At 38.7% G+C, this 18,935-nt stretch overlaps 1 protein-coding gene across 1 annotated transcript in view; it reads left to right on the top strand.

Moving 5' to 3' along the window:
- LOC124777407 (esterase E4-like) overlaps window positions 1-12,514 on the top strand; it is a 41,146-nt gene extending 28,632 nt beyond the window's left edge. Inside the window, exons 6-10 of the mRNA XM_047252802.1 lie at window positions 1,889-2,063; window positions 2,913-3,088; window positions 7,390-7,537; window positions 7,731-7,863; window positions 12,142-12,514. Coding sequence (XP_047108758.1) covers window positions 1,889-2,063; window positions 2,913-3,088; window positions 7,390-7,537; window positions 7,731-7,863; window positions 12,142-12,376 — 867 coding nt within the window. The 3' untranslated portion in view covers window positions 12,377-12,514. The remainder of the gene's footprint in view (window positions 1-1,888; window positions 2,064-2,912; window positions 3,089-7,389; window positions 7,538-7,730; window positions 7,864-12,141) is intronic.
- The last annotated feature ends 6,421 nt before the right edge of the window (window positions 12,515-18,935 follow it).

Below are 18,935 nucleotides of genomic sequence, written 5' to 3'. Positions count from 1 at the left end.
AATTGGTTCAAAACCTTTCAAAACACTTTGTTTTTGAAGATGATAATTTTCCTCTCTATCTTCCCTGTCAGTATTCACATCTCGGCCACGTATGTTAAGACAGTTGCCTTGAAAATACTTAGTTTTGATGTCTTTTTTAGCATTTGATGGTGAATAGTTTATTCATTGCAAATATGCAATTCTTGTAGACCTTAAATGGTTCATTATTTTCTTTTCTGCATTGTTTACTCCAATTAACAGTATTTCCTAGGTATTCGAAGGATCCAGTCTTCATAAACAAAATTCTTCCCATCTCTACTATTCCCTCTTATTTATCTGCCTTTTTTGTTATCATACATAACATTCCTCTTCAATAGACTTCAAACCCACTTTTTATGCCCCCTCAACTAACACTGTAGCAGTCTTTTATAGTCCATCATCCTCCTCTGATACAAGAATAGTACTTTTGACAAAAGCTAATAATTTCACTTTATCATCTATGCTGAAATCTCTGCAAATCAATGATGCCTTTTTTAGTGTCTTCTCCAGTATCAGGTTAAGTAGGCTAGGGAAGCTGCAGTCTATACTTCATACCCATATTCAATATAAAACATTCATATTCTCTGCCTTCATCTTTCACCTAACACTTAGTTTCCTCAATTCAAATTCTATAGTCTGATTAAAATAACTTGACAGTTGACTCTTCACGGGCTGACTCTCCAATCAGAGCACTCATCACCACCCCCGAACCATTTGCTGTTGCCAAACTGCCTCAACAATTGGTCAGTTCACCCCCCCCCCCCCCCCCCACACACGAGATGCATGCGTTTCATACATGGCACTAGAGCCTTCTGCACAAGACGGGATTCAGTGTTACATATATTATAATCACAGAGATTGGTACATTAGTAAAGTTTTGCACAGCATTACGTGAAGCCAAATTTTTGAAGGTTGCAATTCATCGTTGCTACTGGAATAGGAGTCACAAATGAACAGCATTAAGCATGGGAGTGTTGTAGTGTAGTGGTAAGCACATGAACTTGTCATGTGGAAAGTTGTGGCTTCGAAACTCATGAAGGACAGCGAACTTTTTTATTTCTAAATCTAATCAAAATACTGTAATTATTATTTTTGCAGTTAATTGATTTAGATGTATTTGTTTTTTTTTTCTTATACTTTGCCGCATTATTTTCACTAAAGTATTGACAATTTTATTTGCCCTTATTTTTCTTCCTATCATTCTTTTTTCATTTGGAATTTGCCAGTAACACCTATAATCTACAACCAAGTCCCAAACAGGAATGTTCATTGGTTGGTTAAGTGGCAGTTTGTGTAGCCAATGTAAGGATAGTTTCAGGTAACTAATGGATGACAGCGAGAAATTACAGTTCGTTGTTTAGTGCTGAAACTGAATTTTTTCTGTTTGCTCATAGAGGTTAGCTTTAATTGCCTTGAATAAAGAGATAGTTTTGCCACAGAATGTTGACCACAAATAATGAGGTTGTTGTCACAGTTCAGTCACTGGTCACTTAAAATCAGCAGTTGACAGAGCATCTTGCATTTCCATCATACCTGCCATGGCTGCTTCCAACTTTGCTCCACCTTACAAATTAACAGCATTTGTGACGTGCCCACTGTGTTTCTGTGTTGTGGATAACTGAGTGGTAGCTGGAAACACTGAATGGCAAGTGACAGATGACAACTATCAAATAATTTCAATCAGACTACAGTCTGTTTGCTCAGTTTCAAAGATATTCCTGGTTCTTCTATCCTGTTTCATATACTCAGAAAAGTGATGGCTTTTTTTAAGGAATGTCTCACAAATAATTACAATGTGCATTGCTTAAAAACAGTGTAAACCTAAGACAATGCAGTGTAGTTAACTCCTTGTTTTTTATTACTTTTATAGGAATGGGGTTGGGATCCTATGGTTGTATTTGGTGTCATTGTTGAAAAAGATTTTGGAGATGGGGCTGACAGATTCATAACTGCAGATCCCACTGAACAACTACTCTCTGGAGATTTTGCTCAAGTTCCATTGATAACAGGAACCACCAAAGACGAATTCTCCTGGAAAGCTTTGGGTAAGTAATCTGCACTAAGGATGACCTGATATTTTTAAAAAAATAATAATATTACTGAATAAACATAGAGATCACGTAGAAAAATTTAAGGAAATTACATCTCACACAAATGCGTACTAGCAATCATTCTTCCCACACACAGTAAGTAAATGGAACGAGAAGTAATGTTAATTCAGAATATAACAAAAAGTAAATTCTGACACACAATTCACAGTAATTCATAGAGTATAGATGTAAATTTAGGTGACATGGGCAAAAGTAAGGACAATGTTGCATCTTGAGTGTCAACAAAGACTGCTTGGAGCTGGGAGACAGAATGCAAGAAAGAGTTTTGTTCATCAGACTACTACTTAAATTTCATCACATGCAACACTCCATATAATATAGCAAAATTGGTAGTTGTAGTTTGATTTCATGGATGGCTGTTTGTCTTCACATGGAAAGTGTGGGGTATATCAGATACTGCAATGACACATCGTAGTTGAGTGTTGTTATGTGGAATCTTTTTATCCACTTTGCAATTGGGAACTGAGCTCCATTTCACTGTGTATTCCAAGATGGTATTCACCATTTCAGTAGAAATCGTCATGCAAGATGTCAGGTCAGGTGTTTAGTTAAAGGAGGCTACAGAGGTACTAAAACCGATGTATTGTCCAGCGATTATGAGTCTGTACAGTATGGTGTTCAAAATTTGCAATTAACAGTTTACTGTTTCAGAACCATTCTTTTGGGGCATTCATTTTTGTTTTTTTAATTTTCAACTTGTGTTTAAGAAAAATATGGCAGTTAATACAGACTTAATGTTTGCTAATATGTTTTACCTTGAACTACAATTATTTAATATTTCAGAGATTCTCTACAATGGTCTGGCAGAAAATATGACAGAAAACTATGAGACAGTATTCCCAATTTCATTTATTTATGAGCGAGATACACCACACTCGCTAGAAGTTAGCAGAGAGGTGAGGAAGTTTTATCTTCAAGACAAACCAATAACAAATGACTCTGCAACTGGGCTTGGACAAGTAAGTAAGAAACTAGCTACATACACTGTATTTGTAAGTATATGGCACAACTTATATAAAAATCGCACAAGGGTTTTGTGATGTCCGGTTTACAACTGTTTCCCCAACTCAACATTCTGATAAGAAACTTACACTGCAAACATTTTTATTATTTTCTTCATTTACAGGAATGAATGACGAAACAACAATAAAACTTGAGCAACAGTATTTATGTGTATAAAATGTGTATAGAAAATGTAGACTTCAGGATATAATTCTGACACAAAAAAAAAAAAAAAAAAAAAAAAAAAAAATAATAATAATAATAATAAAGAGGTTAATGTCAACTAATGTCCAGAGAAGTATGACTATGCAGATTTTCACCAACACAGTACCACTATCAACACTCACACTTTTTGGAGTGTGCTTTGCATTGTTCATTTTGCAGAGTTGTCCGTGAGGTGAGGGTATGCCATAAAGCTTGGGTACAGTAGTAAGCGGTTGATATTAGGCATAAGTAGAGGTTATATTCATGTATGGAGTGGTAATTTACAGGATGAATAGGAATATCTTTATCAAGCAGATGCTGTTTTGAGGAATTACTTTCTTTGTGCATATACGTCAGTGGCAGTTTGAATGCTGTTTCATTTGGAGAAAGACAAGAAATAATGTAATGTTCCCAAAAAAGAAACATATAATGATACATTGAGCCAGTATAAGAAAACTTTTTTTATATATTTAAAGTTAGTTGTAACATTGAACTTAAAACACAGAACAGGTAGTACTTAAATTCTTTAAGACCTCTCTGCAAACTCCAAGAGATTGCCCAGAAAAATATGAAAGACAAAACAGTTAAACAGCTGTGACCAAATTAAACTGTACTTCCTAAGACATGAATTCATTGATTGCAGCCTTACAGTGTTATGAAGAATCTCGAAAAGCTATAAAGTATGCAGTTTGCCAAAGAGGTTATTCTGCTTTGGGATTAGAAAGAGATTTTCTTAGAGAAGATGGCCTTTGCTGATGAATCAGCCTTTCATGTTTGTGGAATGGTCTTCACATGTGTCTGAATCTGAGACTCAGCAAATATAAGTGCTGTACAGAATTTGTATCTTCATAATAGGAAATAGAGTGGCTTCCACAATAAACTGTAACACAGAATTGAAACTAATCCCAGAAGAAGAGATTAGTAAATAACCTCTTTTTAAATGAATTATTCTGCTTCAGTTCTTGAGCAGAATATAAAAATATTTAGAAAATTTTAAATACTATGCTGTATGAGAATGATGGCAATACCGATCTGTTGAAGCTAGCCTGTGAATAATTGTACAAAATTAAAATAAAAAGGAAATTACTCATAATATTAACACTATTTATGACAGAAGAGGAGTAACTGTTTGACAGATACTGAAACAGACTGCATTGGAATTTTAGGGTTGTTCAGTCATGGATTCCACAGCAAAACTAATTGTATAGATTTCAAAATTCTCAACTATCTTCTTTCGAATTATTTGCATGCAGTGTTCCACAGCTTCTACTTTTTTGAGGATGACATTGACATGATTAATCATCAAGCAAATGAAACATGTAAGGTGACATGAATACAGGGTTTTATGTTTACAACAGTATGTTTTTTTTCTCTCCACAGAATCTTCCTCAAAAACATTAGTTACAACAACAACAATTTATTTGCACAATCTCGCAGATAATGCAACTAATAAGTTTACATACATACAGCGTGTAACAAAAAGGTATAGCCAAACTATCAGGACACATTCCACACACATAGAAGAATAAAATGTGTTATATGGACATGGGCCCAGAAACACTTTATTTCCATATTAGAGCTCATTTTCTACTTCTCTTCATAATCAAATAATCACGTGAACACACAGAAACAGAATGTGCCCTCATTACATGACACATTTTCTTACACGAAATGTTTAAAATACCATCTTGGTTACAGTTAGTTAGAATATACAGTACGCTGTAATTCTTAGGTTCACCACCATGTAGTTCTTCCAATTTAACAAAGGTAATCCTCACTTGCGACTTACTTCATTGCTTCTGTTGGCATGTGTCTAATTTCACTGTTTCTAGCAGCATCAAGCATGCAGCATGAACTTTTTAGTGTTCGTCATGACTTGATTTCCGGTACAGTGCAATGGAAGTGTATTCTAATGCAGGACTGGCAGCTACCCGTTTTCTGAGCGGATTATCAGATGGTAATAACTGTATTTAATAAAATGGGACACCTACAGTCATCCTTAGATGTTATTTATTATATGGCTAACAGTTTCAGTGCTTCTGTACACCATCTTCAGGCCTTAACTGATGCTGAGGGGGGTTAACTCCAATCGTACACATGATTCATCAGTGGCCAACATCTATAAACTGGTTTTCACAGACTATCTATAACAACGATGCTGTGTCTCCACATCAACTACTAACTGACTGGCTAATATCCATGGTGCTCAATGTTTGTATCACAATATATTTCCAGAATGATGGTGCTCCAACAGGAGGACATTTGAAGCAACTGATTGTTGTGTTAGGGATGCTTAAGCATACTATTTGCAACTGGGGGAGGCCTACAAGGATTGGGACATTCAGCTGGAGAGGACCTTCTCCGTGCAGTTGACAACAACCCTAATGTCACCATAAGACAATTAGCTCCAACGAGTAATGCTAGCCAGATGATTGACATGGGAACCTGCTGTATGTATACCACGTACAATGTGTGCAGGCACTATCAGCAGTTGTTTTTGTTCCATGGCTACACTTTAGTGAATGGTTAATTCAACAATGGATCAACCCTCTAGCTTATTACAAATGTGCTAATCATGGATGAGGCTTCACTTCATCTTGATCTGAATGCAAATTCTCACAATCAGCATGTGTGGGCTATCAAGAATCCTTGTGAAATGTGCAACTACGTTATCAACAACTTTTGGGCTGGCATTGTTGGTGACAGTTAGAGCATCAGCCCAGGCTCAACAGAGAAACTTATCCATGCTGTGGAAAATGAACTCAAACATGGAATAAAGCTTTTCTGGACCCACATCCAAGTAACACATTTTCTTCCTCTATGTGTGAGGAATGTTTCCTGAAAGCTTGAACATACCTTTCTGCTACACCCTGTAAATAAGTTAACAAAAGATAATCTTCTGATCTAAACTATTCTTTACAATAAAGAATATGTCCTTGCAGCAGATTTTTGGTGATTAATAAAAGTGTTTTTCAAGTCCTTCATCAGTATATATCAAAACAGGAGGAAAAATATGCATTGAGGACTATAGAAGCTAGACGCAATTGTAAAAGCAGACGAAGCACTTCATGAAAAGAGATACATGATGAAGGAAAGAGACTGTGATAAAAATGAACCAATAATCAAATACGATTTTTGAATATCCGTAACTAACTACCAGAAACTGATAAAACATAATTGAAAAATAAGAAAAAAGCAATAAAGTCTTATAACATTCAGAGCTGGGATGCTGATTGAAGAAATGTGAGATAAACTGAACAAGAACAGACCATTGATGGGGGGTGGGAGGGGGGGGGGTGGGGGGGAAGATAGGTCAACAGTAAATGAGGAAACAGTCACCATACTTTTAATGAAATTAAACTGCAAAATGGGAGATAGATTTTAATAAATAGATAACTCAGAATAGTAACAGAAAATGGGAGGGTGCTGTAAAAGAGGATAGAGAACAACAGAGAGCCATTTTGAGTTGGTGAACTGCTTTCCTGATTTCAAACTCTGGTGTTGAGTGGCTGGATCTGAACTACTCATTTGTGAGTCAGGTACCAATGTTCCTGCTGTTATCCTCCCCTGTATGCTCTCTATAAATGTGAAAAAAATCATGAGGAAAATAAAAATATTTATGAACTTCGATTCAAACAGATGATAATACCGAGGATCAAACTTAAATTGAGAATGTTCTAACATAATATGACATTTATGATACAGAAAATTAGGCAGGTTTGGAGAGACAGGTATACAACTGCACTGGAACAGCTGTAATTGTATCTGATGAAGTTTTCATTAAATTCTTCTAAAATGCAACAAGACATAAAACACAGTTTTAAATTTTGTCCATTATTTCAGGTAGACTTTAATCAGTGATCTGATTTAGTAGCTAAACAATCACATATTATGTTTTATTGTAATGTAGTTCTACTCCCAGATGAAACTTTTTCAGTGTGACTCCAATCTTGTCAGCTTGTAGTCAAATAAACTGTACTTTGTTTATACTTCTTTAGTTGTGATAGAATTATAATTCTTGTGGTCTATTCTTATTTCTGCTTCACTTTTACAGGCATACTCTGACTCACTTGTCATATTCCCAGTCGATCGCGCTGCCAAGATAGTTGCTCAGAAGAGTTCAGCACCTGTGTATTATTACCACTTCATGTATGCAGGGAGATACAGCTGGGTGTATACACCAGGAACAGAAACACCATATGGTAAACACCTCCCTTCAATGATATATAGGTAGCGATAATGAAAATCTATGACAAATTTCTGTCAATAGCCAATTTTCGGTTGTGTTAGAAGTAAAATGCATATAACAGCTTTGACAACAATATTATAGAACATTCTTCATATTCTGTTTACAATCAATTTCCTATTAATGATTTCCTTTCTTCCTCTGACAAGGTGTTTCACATCATGATGATCTCATTTATTTGTTCTACATCTCAGTAATGTTCCCAGAATTTGTTAAAACTGATCCTGAATACACAACAGTTAAAAGAATGACAAAAATGTGGGCAAACTTCATCAAACATGGGTGAGTTGCTCGATTCATAGATGCAGAAGCTGATATTTTGTACATAGTTCATCTGAATAAAATGTGCAGTTTTATAATTAGCTGGTTTATATGATGGAAAGTATGTATTATGACTTCTTATAACTTGGAACAAATATATATATATATATGTTGTTGTCGTCGTGGTCTTCAGTTCACAGACTGGTTTGATGCAGGACGTGTCCTACCAACCGATCCCTTCTTCTAGTCAAGTTGTGCCACAAATTCCTCTTCTTCCCAATTCTATGTAGTACCTCCTCATTAGTTATGTGATCTACCCATCTAATCTTTAGCATTCTTCTGTAGCACCACATTTTGAAAGTTTCTTTTCTCTCTTGTCTAAACTATTTATTGTTCAGGTTTCACTTCCATACATGGCTACACGCCATACAAATACTTTCAGAAAAGACTTCCTGACACTTTCTATACTTGATGTTAACAGATTTCTCTTCTTCATAAATGCTTTCCTTGCCATTGCCAGTCAACGTTTTTTATCCTCTCTACTTCGACCATCATCAGTTATTTTGCTCCCCAAATAGCAAACCTCATCTACTACTTTAAGTGTCTCATTTCCTAATCTAATACCCTCAGCAACACTTGATTTAATTTGACTACATTCCATTATCCTCATTTTGCTTTTGTTGATGTTCATCTTATATCCTCATTTCAAGACATGTCCATTCTATTCAACTGCTCTTCCAGGTCCTTTGCTGTCTCTGCCAGCCTCATCGGCAGACCTCGAAGGTTTTATTTCTTCTCCATGGATTTTAATTCCTACTCAAAATTTTATTTTGTTTCCTTTACTGCTTGCTCAATATACTGATTAAATAGCATTGGGATAGACTACAACCCTGTCTCACTCCCTTCCCAACCATTGCTTTCCTTTCATGGTCCCGGACTCTTATAACTGCTGTCTGGTATCTGCACAAATTGTAAATAATGTTCGCTCCCTGTAATTTGATCCCTGCCACCTTCAGAATTTGAAAGAGAGTATTCCAGTCAACATTGTCAAAAGCTTTCTCTAAGTCTACAAATGCTAGAAAATGTAGGTTTGCCTTTCCTTAATCTATGTTCTAAGATAAGTCGTAGGGTCAGTATTGCCTCACGTATTCCCAACATTCCTACGGAATTCAAACGGAATTCAAACTGATCCTTCCTGAGGTCGGCTTCTACAGTTTTTCCATTCATCTGTAAAAAATTCGTGTTAGTATTTGCAGCCGTGGCTTATTAAACTGATAGTTCGGTAATTTTAACACGTGTATATATGTTACAAAGTCAGTATTCTTGATACCTTTGAAGTGCTTCTACAAGTTTAACTTTCACTTACAGAATAATTTATTGGTTTATTCTTTTTCTATGGACAAAGAGTAACAATTTTCAGCTGTTTTTATTAGGATGTTATATATTTTTTTGACATCCTGTCTATGTTTCTGATAAATTTATTGTCACTTTCTATTACTTCAAAAGCTACTTTCAACGATTTAAAAGCATATCTGCAATGTTTTTAGGTCATTCTGGTGTAGGCACAAATAGTATTAAACAGTATAGCTGTTGATTAATCATGTCCTAGAGGTGTCAGGTAATTGCCTTGTCATGTGAAGGTGCACGTTAAGAAAACAATGGTATATTTCAACATGATAACACTGCCCTCTTAAATGGAAAACTTTTATTGAAATTGGAATCTAATGAGCTGCTCACTACAATGTTATCTAGTATAAAGTTAAAAGATTAGTACAAGTTTGTATGGAAAAATAACATGACATGTCACACTGGGTTTCCAGAAAAGAAAGACATTCCGTATGAACAGACTGAAGCAGAGAAATCAAATGACAGGAAACCAAGGCATCAATAGTGAAGGAAGGAAGGAAAGGCCTGAAACTGAGATGAGATGTTAAAAGAACATGGCTAGTTGTGAGATTAGTTATGTGAAAAATGGTATTTGACTGCCAGAAGCACATAGTACTCTCTTTCTCTCTTTTTTCGGTTGATGTATCTTCACTCTTTACGGTCCAGCAAATAAATGAGAAAATCCAAGTTACATCATAGTTCAGATTGTATGACAACATGTTGCACTTTAACCCTCCAGCAGGTGCACCTATGTACAAAGTGCGCCAACTATAAACAACATTGTCTTGTACTGTTCCATTGCGAGACCACATCTATTCCATCAGTATTGCTTCAGCTAACACAGTGATAAGCTGTTTTATGTCCCAGGGGGCATCAGTAATATACGCTGAAGCACCAAAGAAACTGGTACAGACATGCGTGTTCAAAGGCAGAATACGGCGCTTTGTTCGTTAGTGCCTATATAAGACAACAAGTGTCTGGAGCAGTTATTAGACTGGTTACTGCTGCTACAATGGCAAGTTATAAAGGTTTAAGTGAGTTTGAATGTGGTGTTATAGTCGCCGCACGTGTGATGGGGCACAGCAATCTCTGAGGCAGCGAAAAAGTGGGGATTTTCCCATACGACCATTCCATAAGCATACCGCGAATGTAAGGAACTGGTAAAACATAAAATCTTTGACATCAGTGTGGCTGGAAAAAAGATCCTGCAAGAACGGGACCAACAACGACTGAAATGGATCGTGATGGAAGTGAAACCCTTCTGCAAATTGCTGCAGATTGCAATGCTGAGCAGCCCACATGTCCAGAATTGCTACAGAGTGGCTCCAGGAACACTATTCTTCAGAGCTTAAACACTTTCACTGGCCACCAAACTCCCTAGATATGAACATTATTGAGCATATCTGGGATGCCTTACAACATGCTGTTTAGAAGAGATCTCCACACCTTTGTGCTCTTACGGATTTATGGACAGCCCTGCAGGATTCATGGTGTCGATTCCCTCCAGCACTACTTCAGACATTAGTCGAGTCCATACCACGTCATGTTGCAGCACTTCTGTGTGCTAGCAGGGGCCCTGCACGATATTCAACAGGTGTACCAGTTTCTTTGGCTTCTTAGTGTAAAACAGCGAGCTAGGTGAGGAAAAAATGTACAATTCATACAAGAAAATGACCCAGATTACAAGGTAGCAGCACAGTCTCACAATGAAGCAGTTCTCAATGAGATAATTAGTAAAAGAATAAGCATTTAGATGGGATCTGATGCAGTTGTGCTGTTTTATGCTTCAATAGGGTCGTTATTGTGGGGTAACACTTGTAAGCGGAAACAGAGTGATATAACGAAAGTTTATTTTGTTATTTACTTATACAGTGCTTTAGCTCATATAATGTAATTTCATTTTATTGCTGTTTTATTAAACTGTGATTTTTCACATACATGTTCACCTTGGTAATATAAAGATAGCTATTCTTTACATTTGTATAAAGTACACTGTGCGCCTGCTCATGTTACGAAAAATGGTGCGTCCACTCGAGAGTTAATAGAGTAGCTAAAACTGAGCAAAACCTCAGGACCAAGTGAAGTCTCTATTAGGATCTCTGCAGTTTCTTCAGGAGTATTGGCTGTCCATTGACCAAAGAACTCTTTACAGTATTTAGAAGAGCACAGGTGTCACAGCATTTTGAAGACTACACATGTCACAGCAATGTACAAAACAAGATGGAAAAGCTGATCCATGGTACTACCATTTTACATCATTCACACTCCACTCCTACTGAGCAAGGTGGCAAAGCAGTAAGGCATGGCATGTACTTGGGAGGACAACATTTCCAGCCACCATCTGGCCATCCAGATTTAGGTTTCCTGTGATTTCCCTAAATTGCTTAAAGCAAATGCTGGGATGATTCCTCTGAAAGGGCATAGTCAATTTATTTCCCCATCCTTCCAAAATCTGAGCTTGTGCTTCGTCTCTTAATGATATGTTAGACATTAAACAATAATCTTCTTCCCTCTCACATTCAACTCCCACTGAGATGGTGAAAATGAAATTAGGGAATAGCAGCTTACACAGAGATAATTGTTCACATGTATGGACTGTGACTGTAACTGTAACAGGAAGAAACTTTAATGAATAGTGCCATGAAAAGTATTTGGTGCCACACACTATATAGCATATTCTAGAGCATAGTATACTCTAAATTATAGATGTAGATGTACATTGGCAGTTGGTATGAAGAAGGAAATGACGTATGGCCACTGTTCGATATGCTAATTAGTTTACATTTATGCAACATTTTTATTGACTGTTAAAATAACTTTTTAAAAACATAGTGTAACATTTTTTGTTCCTTGTAGTATTGATAATATAATGTAACTACAATTATAGAAAACTTCTTGTGTTTATTGTTATAGGAATCCCACATCAGAGAAAACTGACCTTGTTAATGTCGATTGGAAAACACTCGATCTTTCAAATCCAGCATACCTGGAAATTGGCTCGGACTTGATGATGAAGCAAGGCTTGTACTACCAGGAACGCATGCAACTTTGGGACCGGCTGTTCCCTCTGCCCACCAACACATCTGGAGCCAGGAGGAAGTCCAAACGTGTCCAGAAACATCAAAGCCAACGCAGACACAGTCTTTAATTTAGACATGTTATTACTGCAGTAATGAAGGACATTGCAACTGTATTAAAACAGAATTCACACTCTTTGTATGACTTAATCTAGCACTGCACCACTGTACAAGTTGATACAAGAATTAAATATATTAGATTATTTTTATTACTTTATATTCATTTATATACAGTGTTTCTGCAAAGACGACTGGCAATATTCGAGGAAGTGCTTACTTGCTACTGAAGATACGAGTACAGAGGGTGTATTTGCTACAGACACTATCAGAATGTGCAGAGAGAAAATTAGCCTAAAATATTAACTTAAAATGACAAACTGGCTGTTTTCTTTCTTTTTTCATGACAAAAATGTCTTCTAACGACAATGTTAACACATGCAGAAACTAGAACTATAACCACTTTGTCATACTCAACATTCTGATGGGTCAGGCTTTGCCTCAAAGTGGAAAAATAAGGATGTATGTGGCCAAAACATGTGTTTTAGAGTTTATTGTCGTTTCTACAAGGTGCAGTCAAACGGAAAGGTAATTTCCATGTACAGGCATTATTATTGGCTGTTGAGGCACTTATCCCACCTTGGCACAAGATTATGAATATCCTAGAAGAAGAACTTCTGAGGTTGAGCACGGATCCACTCTGTCACAGCTTGCTGCAGTTCTTTATCCGATCCATGGTGGTCCCACTTGAGATGTTTCTTGAGTGGGCCAAAATCATGGAAATCACAGGGACTCAAGTCAGGACTTTTTGCGTGGTGGTCTAGCACTTCCCAATTACATAATGCGAAAAGATCCTATGTATGTTTGGCAACAAAGAAGATGTGAATTGTAATGCGAGAAGATAACACACTTCGAGAGGTTCCCTGGCATTTATTCTTGATTGATAATTGCAGCTGACGAAGAATATCACAGTATTTGTTGGCATTTATTGTTTGTCCTTTGCGGAGGAACTCCACATCAGAGGCCCCTGCTCATCGAAGAACATAGTCAACATGACCTTAGCTGCTGAAGTTATTAAACAGATTTCCTTTGGTTTAGGTGAATCTGCTTGCTTTCACTGCACACTCTCACATTTGGATTCTGGCTGAAACAGTGGCTATACGGATACATCTCTGGCAATGACCTTGGAAAGAAATAATCATTCTCCTCCTGATATTGCACCAATTGGTTCAGTGACATTACCATTCTGTTGTGTTGCTGTTCCTCGGACAAACATTTGGGGACCCACTGAGCACAAACCTTCCGTTAACCAAGTGTATTGCGCACAATGATGTGCATACTGTGATGGGACACATTTACTTGAGCACTAATGGTGTCCAATGCAACCCATCTACCAGTTTGAATGCAACTGTCAATAGCAGCAACTATCTCATCACGAATACGATTTGTCACCTGCCTGGGTCGTGCATTATCCATCAGTGTCTTTTCTGACACACACACACACACACACACACACACACACACACACACACACACACACACACAAAATGCCAACATCACTTATGCACTGTTTTGCCTGAAACACACTTTGCACCAAAGACACCTGCATTTTTCTGTGTATGTCCATTGAATGGACACCTTCCCCACAAAGAAAGTGTACCACACTATGCTGTTCTTCCTTGGTAACTTTCATCATTGGCACCTCCATTGGTGTGTCACATGGCATCACATCTTATCTGAGGGAGAGAAAGGAACAGTGACAAGTAACCAAACTCTGCTAATGTGTCACACTGTGCCTGTGCACAACAAATGTAACACTTATTATGGCCTACACATAGGTGGATAAAAACAGCATACAGGACTAACACTTTCTCAACACACTGTCCATAGGTCTGCAATTGGACCTTTTCATTTGACTGAAACCTATGTGTGTAAAAGATTTAACACTGGAAGACACTGATATGCAATATAAGCAAGCAACCATCATTGATAACCACTTGAAATAATTAGGTTCTCAGTTTACTTTATACTGCCGATTTCTCAAGCAAATAAGATCATGAAACTAGGACAGTTTTTCCAAATTTAATTATTGTCAACAAAAAGAGTTAAAAATGAGGTAAATATGATTTCTGCTGAAAATTTTTTTCGGTAAGAAAGCACTGCTTCCCCCCCCCCCCCCCCCCCCACTACACACACAAAAATAAGTAATAAGATTACAGGAAAGCACGCAGGCGATCTGTCTTGCCAAGAAACATCCAAGCACACAATATCTGGCAACTAAGTAATAAATGATGACAAGCTATTCCGCAATCTGGAAAGAGTTTTATCACAAGCATGTGTGTATAACAACACGGTTTCTCGACACACAAAAAAATGGTCACTTCTAAAAATAAATAGATTGCTTGTCATGGGAAACTAGTTCCTCAGGCCATTACTGATATGTTCAACCAGAACAGATATCTTCCACGTAGAAGGCTCAGTTTGGCTCGTATATAAGTCATTTTCAGTTACACCACCGAAAATATTATATTTACTCATCAAGCAGAGAATATACATTTTTGAATACTGTTAATGAAATATCAAAAGGCAGCAGTTTTCAGGTGGGAGAATGAAGAAAGATAAATCACATGTGACAAGATACAATGTTGATGCAGCATTGGATCCCCCAAATTCTTTCCACCAATAATGGTATTCATTCCTATTGATCCACTTCCTCCCTCACCATCACACACTTTAGCATTTTATTTTCACACAGACCGCTGATCCTCAACTTCACTGATCTCCCCTCCCCCTCTCTTCCTTTATCCCAACACATGCATACTCATATACCTCATCCGTCCCTTTTCTCCCATGTTTCTGTATGTTTTTAATGTAATTGTGCATATTTTATGTTGTTTCACACATTTTTGCATATCTGTGCCTGTTTTTTGCGTGCCTTTCCTCTTATCCAGCTCCCCTCACAACCATCTAACATTTTATTTTGCCCCATTTCTGTGACATTACTGTTTCCCCTATGTCATCCCTACCACAATGGACCACTGCTCCATCTTTCTGCTCCAGTTCAGAAAGTCCCTTTCTCTTGCTAAAACCCAGTCCCAAATCCTGTTTCTTCTTAAATGCTGTATAAACCATGGAATCCACCCCCCCCACCCCCACCCCCGAAGTCCCAACCATAAACATTCCCTACTCTGAATCCCACCTATCCTTTCACAGTTGTCTTCACCTTTTCAGATTGAAAAACCTGGTACTCCAAAAAAGTATCTCCATGTGTAGGCATCTCAGAACCACCTCTGCTCCCTCTGCAAGGTACTACTGCTACTGTGCAATCCCTACCACATACATCATATATCTGAAATTGAATCCCTTGCTCTCCAGCACCTGGAGGAGCGTTCCAGACACCCTCTCCGTAAGTTATCCAACCTGCTGCCATCCCACTGTCGCCTCAGGGCACCACTATCCAATCCCTATCTTACCCACAGCATTCCTCCTTGTCAACCCTTCAATCACACAAAGCTTGCCTAGTTGACCTTTCAAACTTGCCACATCACTCAAAAAACTCTAACGAAACTCTACAAATCCAGAGTTGAAACATTCCCATAAAACTGTTGTTAACCTTTCTACCAAAACCCTCAGCCTCAAAGAAGCCTCACCTTTAGCCCTACAGCCAAATTTAACCATTTTGACCTGTCAAAGACCTACTCTCCTTCTTCCAATCCCTGCAGTGGAAACACTTCTTTGCCACAAATTCCTCCAATTAAAGCCAACCTATCCCAACACTGAATCACACCTCTCCCACTTCAGACCACCATCCAACTGTGATCCCCTCCACCTCACCACCTGCTGGTCATCTTCCAGGAATTCCTTGACACCACTATCCTCCTCCAGATCCTTCCTCATAACACCAACCTTTCAATAGAAGAGAGGACAGCCATACACAACCTCAAAACAAATCCTGAACTTATCATCCGATGTGCAGACAAATATTCCACCACTGTTGTTATGAATCGTAGTGACTACTTGGCAAAAGGCCTCTGCCAATTATGTGACTCCTCCACTTACAAACTCTGCCAGTGATCCACCCCAAAAGTCCAACATAACCCCCAATGCCTGCTTAACACCTTAGGCCCTTCCTAGAACCTCTCCCCTAAATCCATTTCCCTCCTCACCTCTATGACACCTTGCACATCTGCCCTCTACATGCTACACAAAACCCACAAGGCGAACAATTCTGGATGCCTCACTATGGTAGGTTATTCTGCCCCCACTGAGATACTTTTGGCCATCATTGATCAACATCTCCAACCAACTGCCTGTAATCTAGCCTCCTGTCTCAAAGATGCCAACCACTCCTTGGATCCCTACTCATCACTGTTGACACTACCTCCCTATACACCAACATCCCTCTTGCCCATGGTTCTACCGCTACTGAACACTACCTTTCCCAATGTCCTTCAGGCTCCATACCCACTACCTCATTCCTCACACCATACAACTTTATCCTAACTCACAACTATTTCTCCTTTGAAGGGAAGTTATACAAACAAATGTGCAGCACAGTCACGGGCATTGGGTGGCACCTTCCTATGCCATCTAGAGGAGACCTTCCTAGCCTCCCAAAATGTATACCTCCTAGTCTGGTTCAGGCTCACTGGTGATATCTTCATGATGTGGACTCAAGGCCAAGACACCCTACCTTCATTCCTTCACAGTCTCAACTCTTTCTCTCTCATCCACTTCACTTGGTCCTCCTCAACCCTGCATGTAACCTTCCTGAATATTGACCTCTTCCTCTCTGATGGCTCCATCCACACCTCTGTCCACATAAAATCCACCAACCACCAACAGTATCTGCATTTCAACAGATGTCATTCCTTCCACACCAAAAAAATCCCTCCCGTACAACCTGGGCACCTGGGGAGGGTGTATCTGCTGTGACAAGAAATCCCTTGCTCAGTACGCTGAGGGTCTCACCAAAGCCTTCACAGATAGGGACTACCCCAGATCAAGTTCACAAACAGGTCTCCCATGCCACTTCCCCTCATACCCCAAATCCTTCCACCACCCCTAGGAACCAAACACAAAGGAATGCCTCCTTCATTACCCAATACCAACTTGGACTGGAACAACTGAATCACATCCTTTGCCAGGGCTTTGATTACCTATCATCACACCCTGAAATGAAGAGCATTCTACCCAAGATCCTTCACACCACTCTTTTAAAGTGGTATTCTGTTGCCCACCCAACCTCCACATCCCAGTCCTTCCTTATCCCAACACCCTGCCAGAAGGATCGTGCAAGACCTGTCCAATCCACTCACCCAGCACCTCTTATTTCAGTTCTGTCACAGGTTTATCCTACCCCACCAGAGGCTGGGCCATATGTGAAAGTACCCATGTCATATAGGTATGACATGTCATATTGGTATGACTACCAACCAGCTGTGCACCAGGATGAATGGCCACTGCCAACTGTCACGAAGGGCAAAGTAGACCGCCTAGTGGCACCACATGCAGCTCAACATAACAAGCTTGGCTTCAATGGCTGCTTCACTACCCGAGCCCATCTGGATCCCCTTCCACCACCTGCTTTTCTGAGCTGCGCAGATGGGAGTTATCCTTACAACGCATTCTCCGCTCTCGAAATTATCCCCGCCTCAACCTATGGTAACATACCATCCCCACATCCTCCACCCAATGCACCTGCCCATCTTTCCCTGCTCCTGTCCTTTTTTGCTCCGTTCCACCTCCTCCCCCCCCCCCCCCTCTACCCCACAGCCTCCCAGCACTACACCTGTTGGCAGTCTAGTCTCTGCACACTCCGCCAGACAGCATTTTTCTCTTCCCCCACCCATACACCACTACCCCTTCCCTGTTCTCTCCAGATTCCTGCTTCAATTGTGTGTGACAGCTGCATTCCAATTCGAGCTGCCAGAGATGGCAGTTAACATGTGCATGAGGTGTGCTTGCTTGTGTGAATTAATATGTGTGGATGAATATGTGTGGATGTATATGTGTGTGTTTCCTTTTCTGATGAAGGCTGTGGCCGAAAGCTAATGTATAAGTGTCTGTTAGTTGTGTCTGTCTGCAACTTAACATGTCATCTTTACAGTAAGCAGCAATCAATCTTTTCCTTACATTGCAGATAAAATGTTTTATTGAATAGAATTTATTCAAAGCTACTACTCCCTAAATATGAACAAAACCTTAACACACTATCAACAGACTCCACTCTTAAGGGAAAATCAATCACCATGACACATTATTACTTAAAACACTAGAAGAATACTTTTGTTGTACATTCAATTATGTCTACTTATTAAAAAGATAAATACAGTGCCCTTCTTCAATCTAACAAGTGTTTACATTCATCCCAAGTCATTTATATGTCTGTGACTCCTAATACTCCTTTACTGATGATTAACATTCAAGCTATTTTATTACAGAATAACTCAATTACATAAAATAGGGTAATAAAATGTATGGCAGTGTGCCAAGGTATAAGACCTGGGAGTTGTCATAAGAAGTAACGGTTCCAAACATCCAAATAATGAAGATGCAAATGCTATATGGAGGCTGAAAAGTTTTGTACAAATGGGTAATGGCAGATTAGACTGGTCCAAGTTAGAGAGAGGA

The sequence above is a fragment of the Schistocerca piceifrons genome, chromosome 2 (genome assembly GCF_021461385.2).
Source record: "Schistocerca piceifrons isolate TAMUIC-IGC-003096 chromosome 2, iqSchPice1.1, whole genome shotgun sequence".
NCBI classification, from domain to species: Eukaryota; Metazoa; Arthropoda; class Insecta; order Orthoptera; family Acrididae; genus Schistocerca; species Schistocerca piceifrons.
The sequence above is the reverse complement of the archived record's forward strand: the minus strand, read 5'-3'. Positions and strand labels throughout refer to the sequence as shown.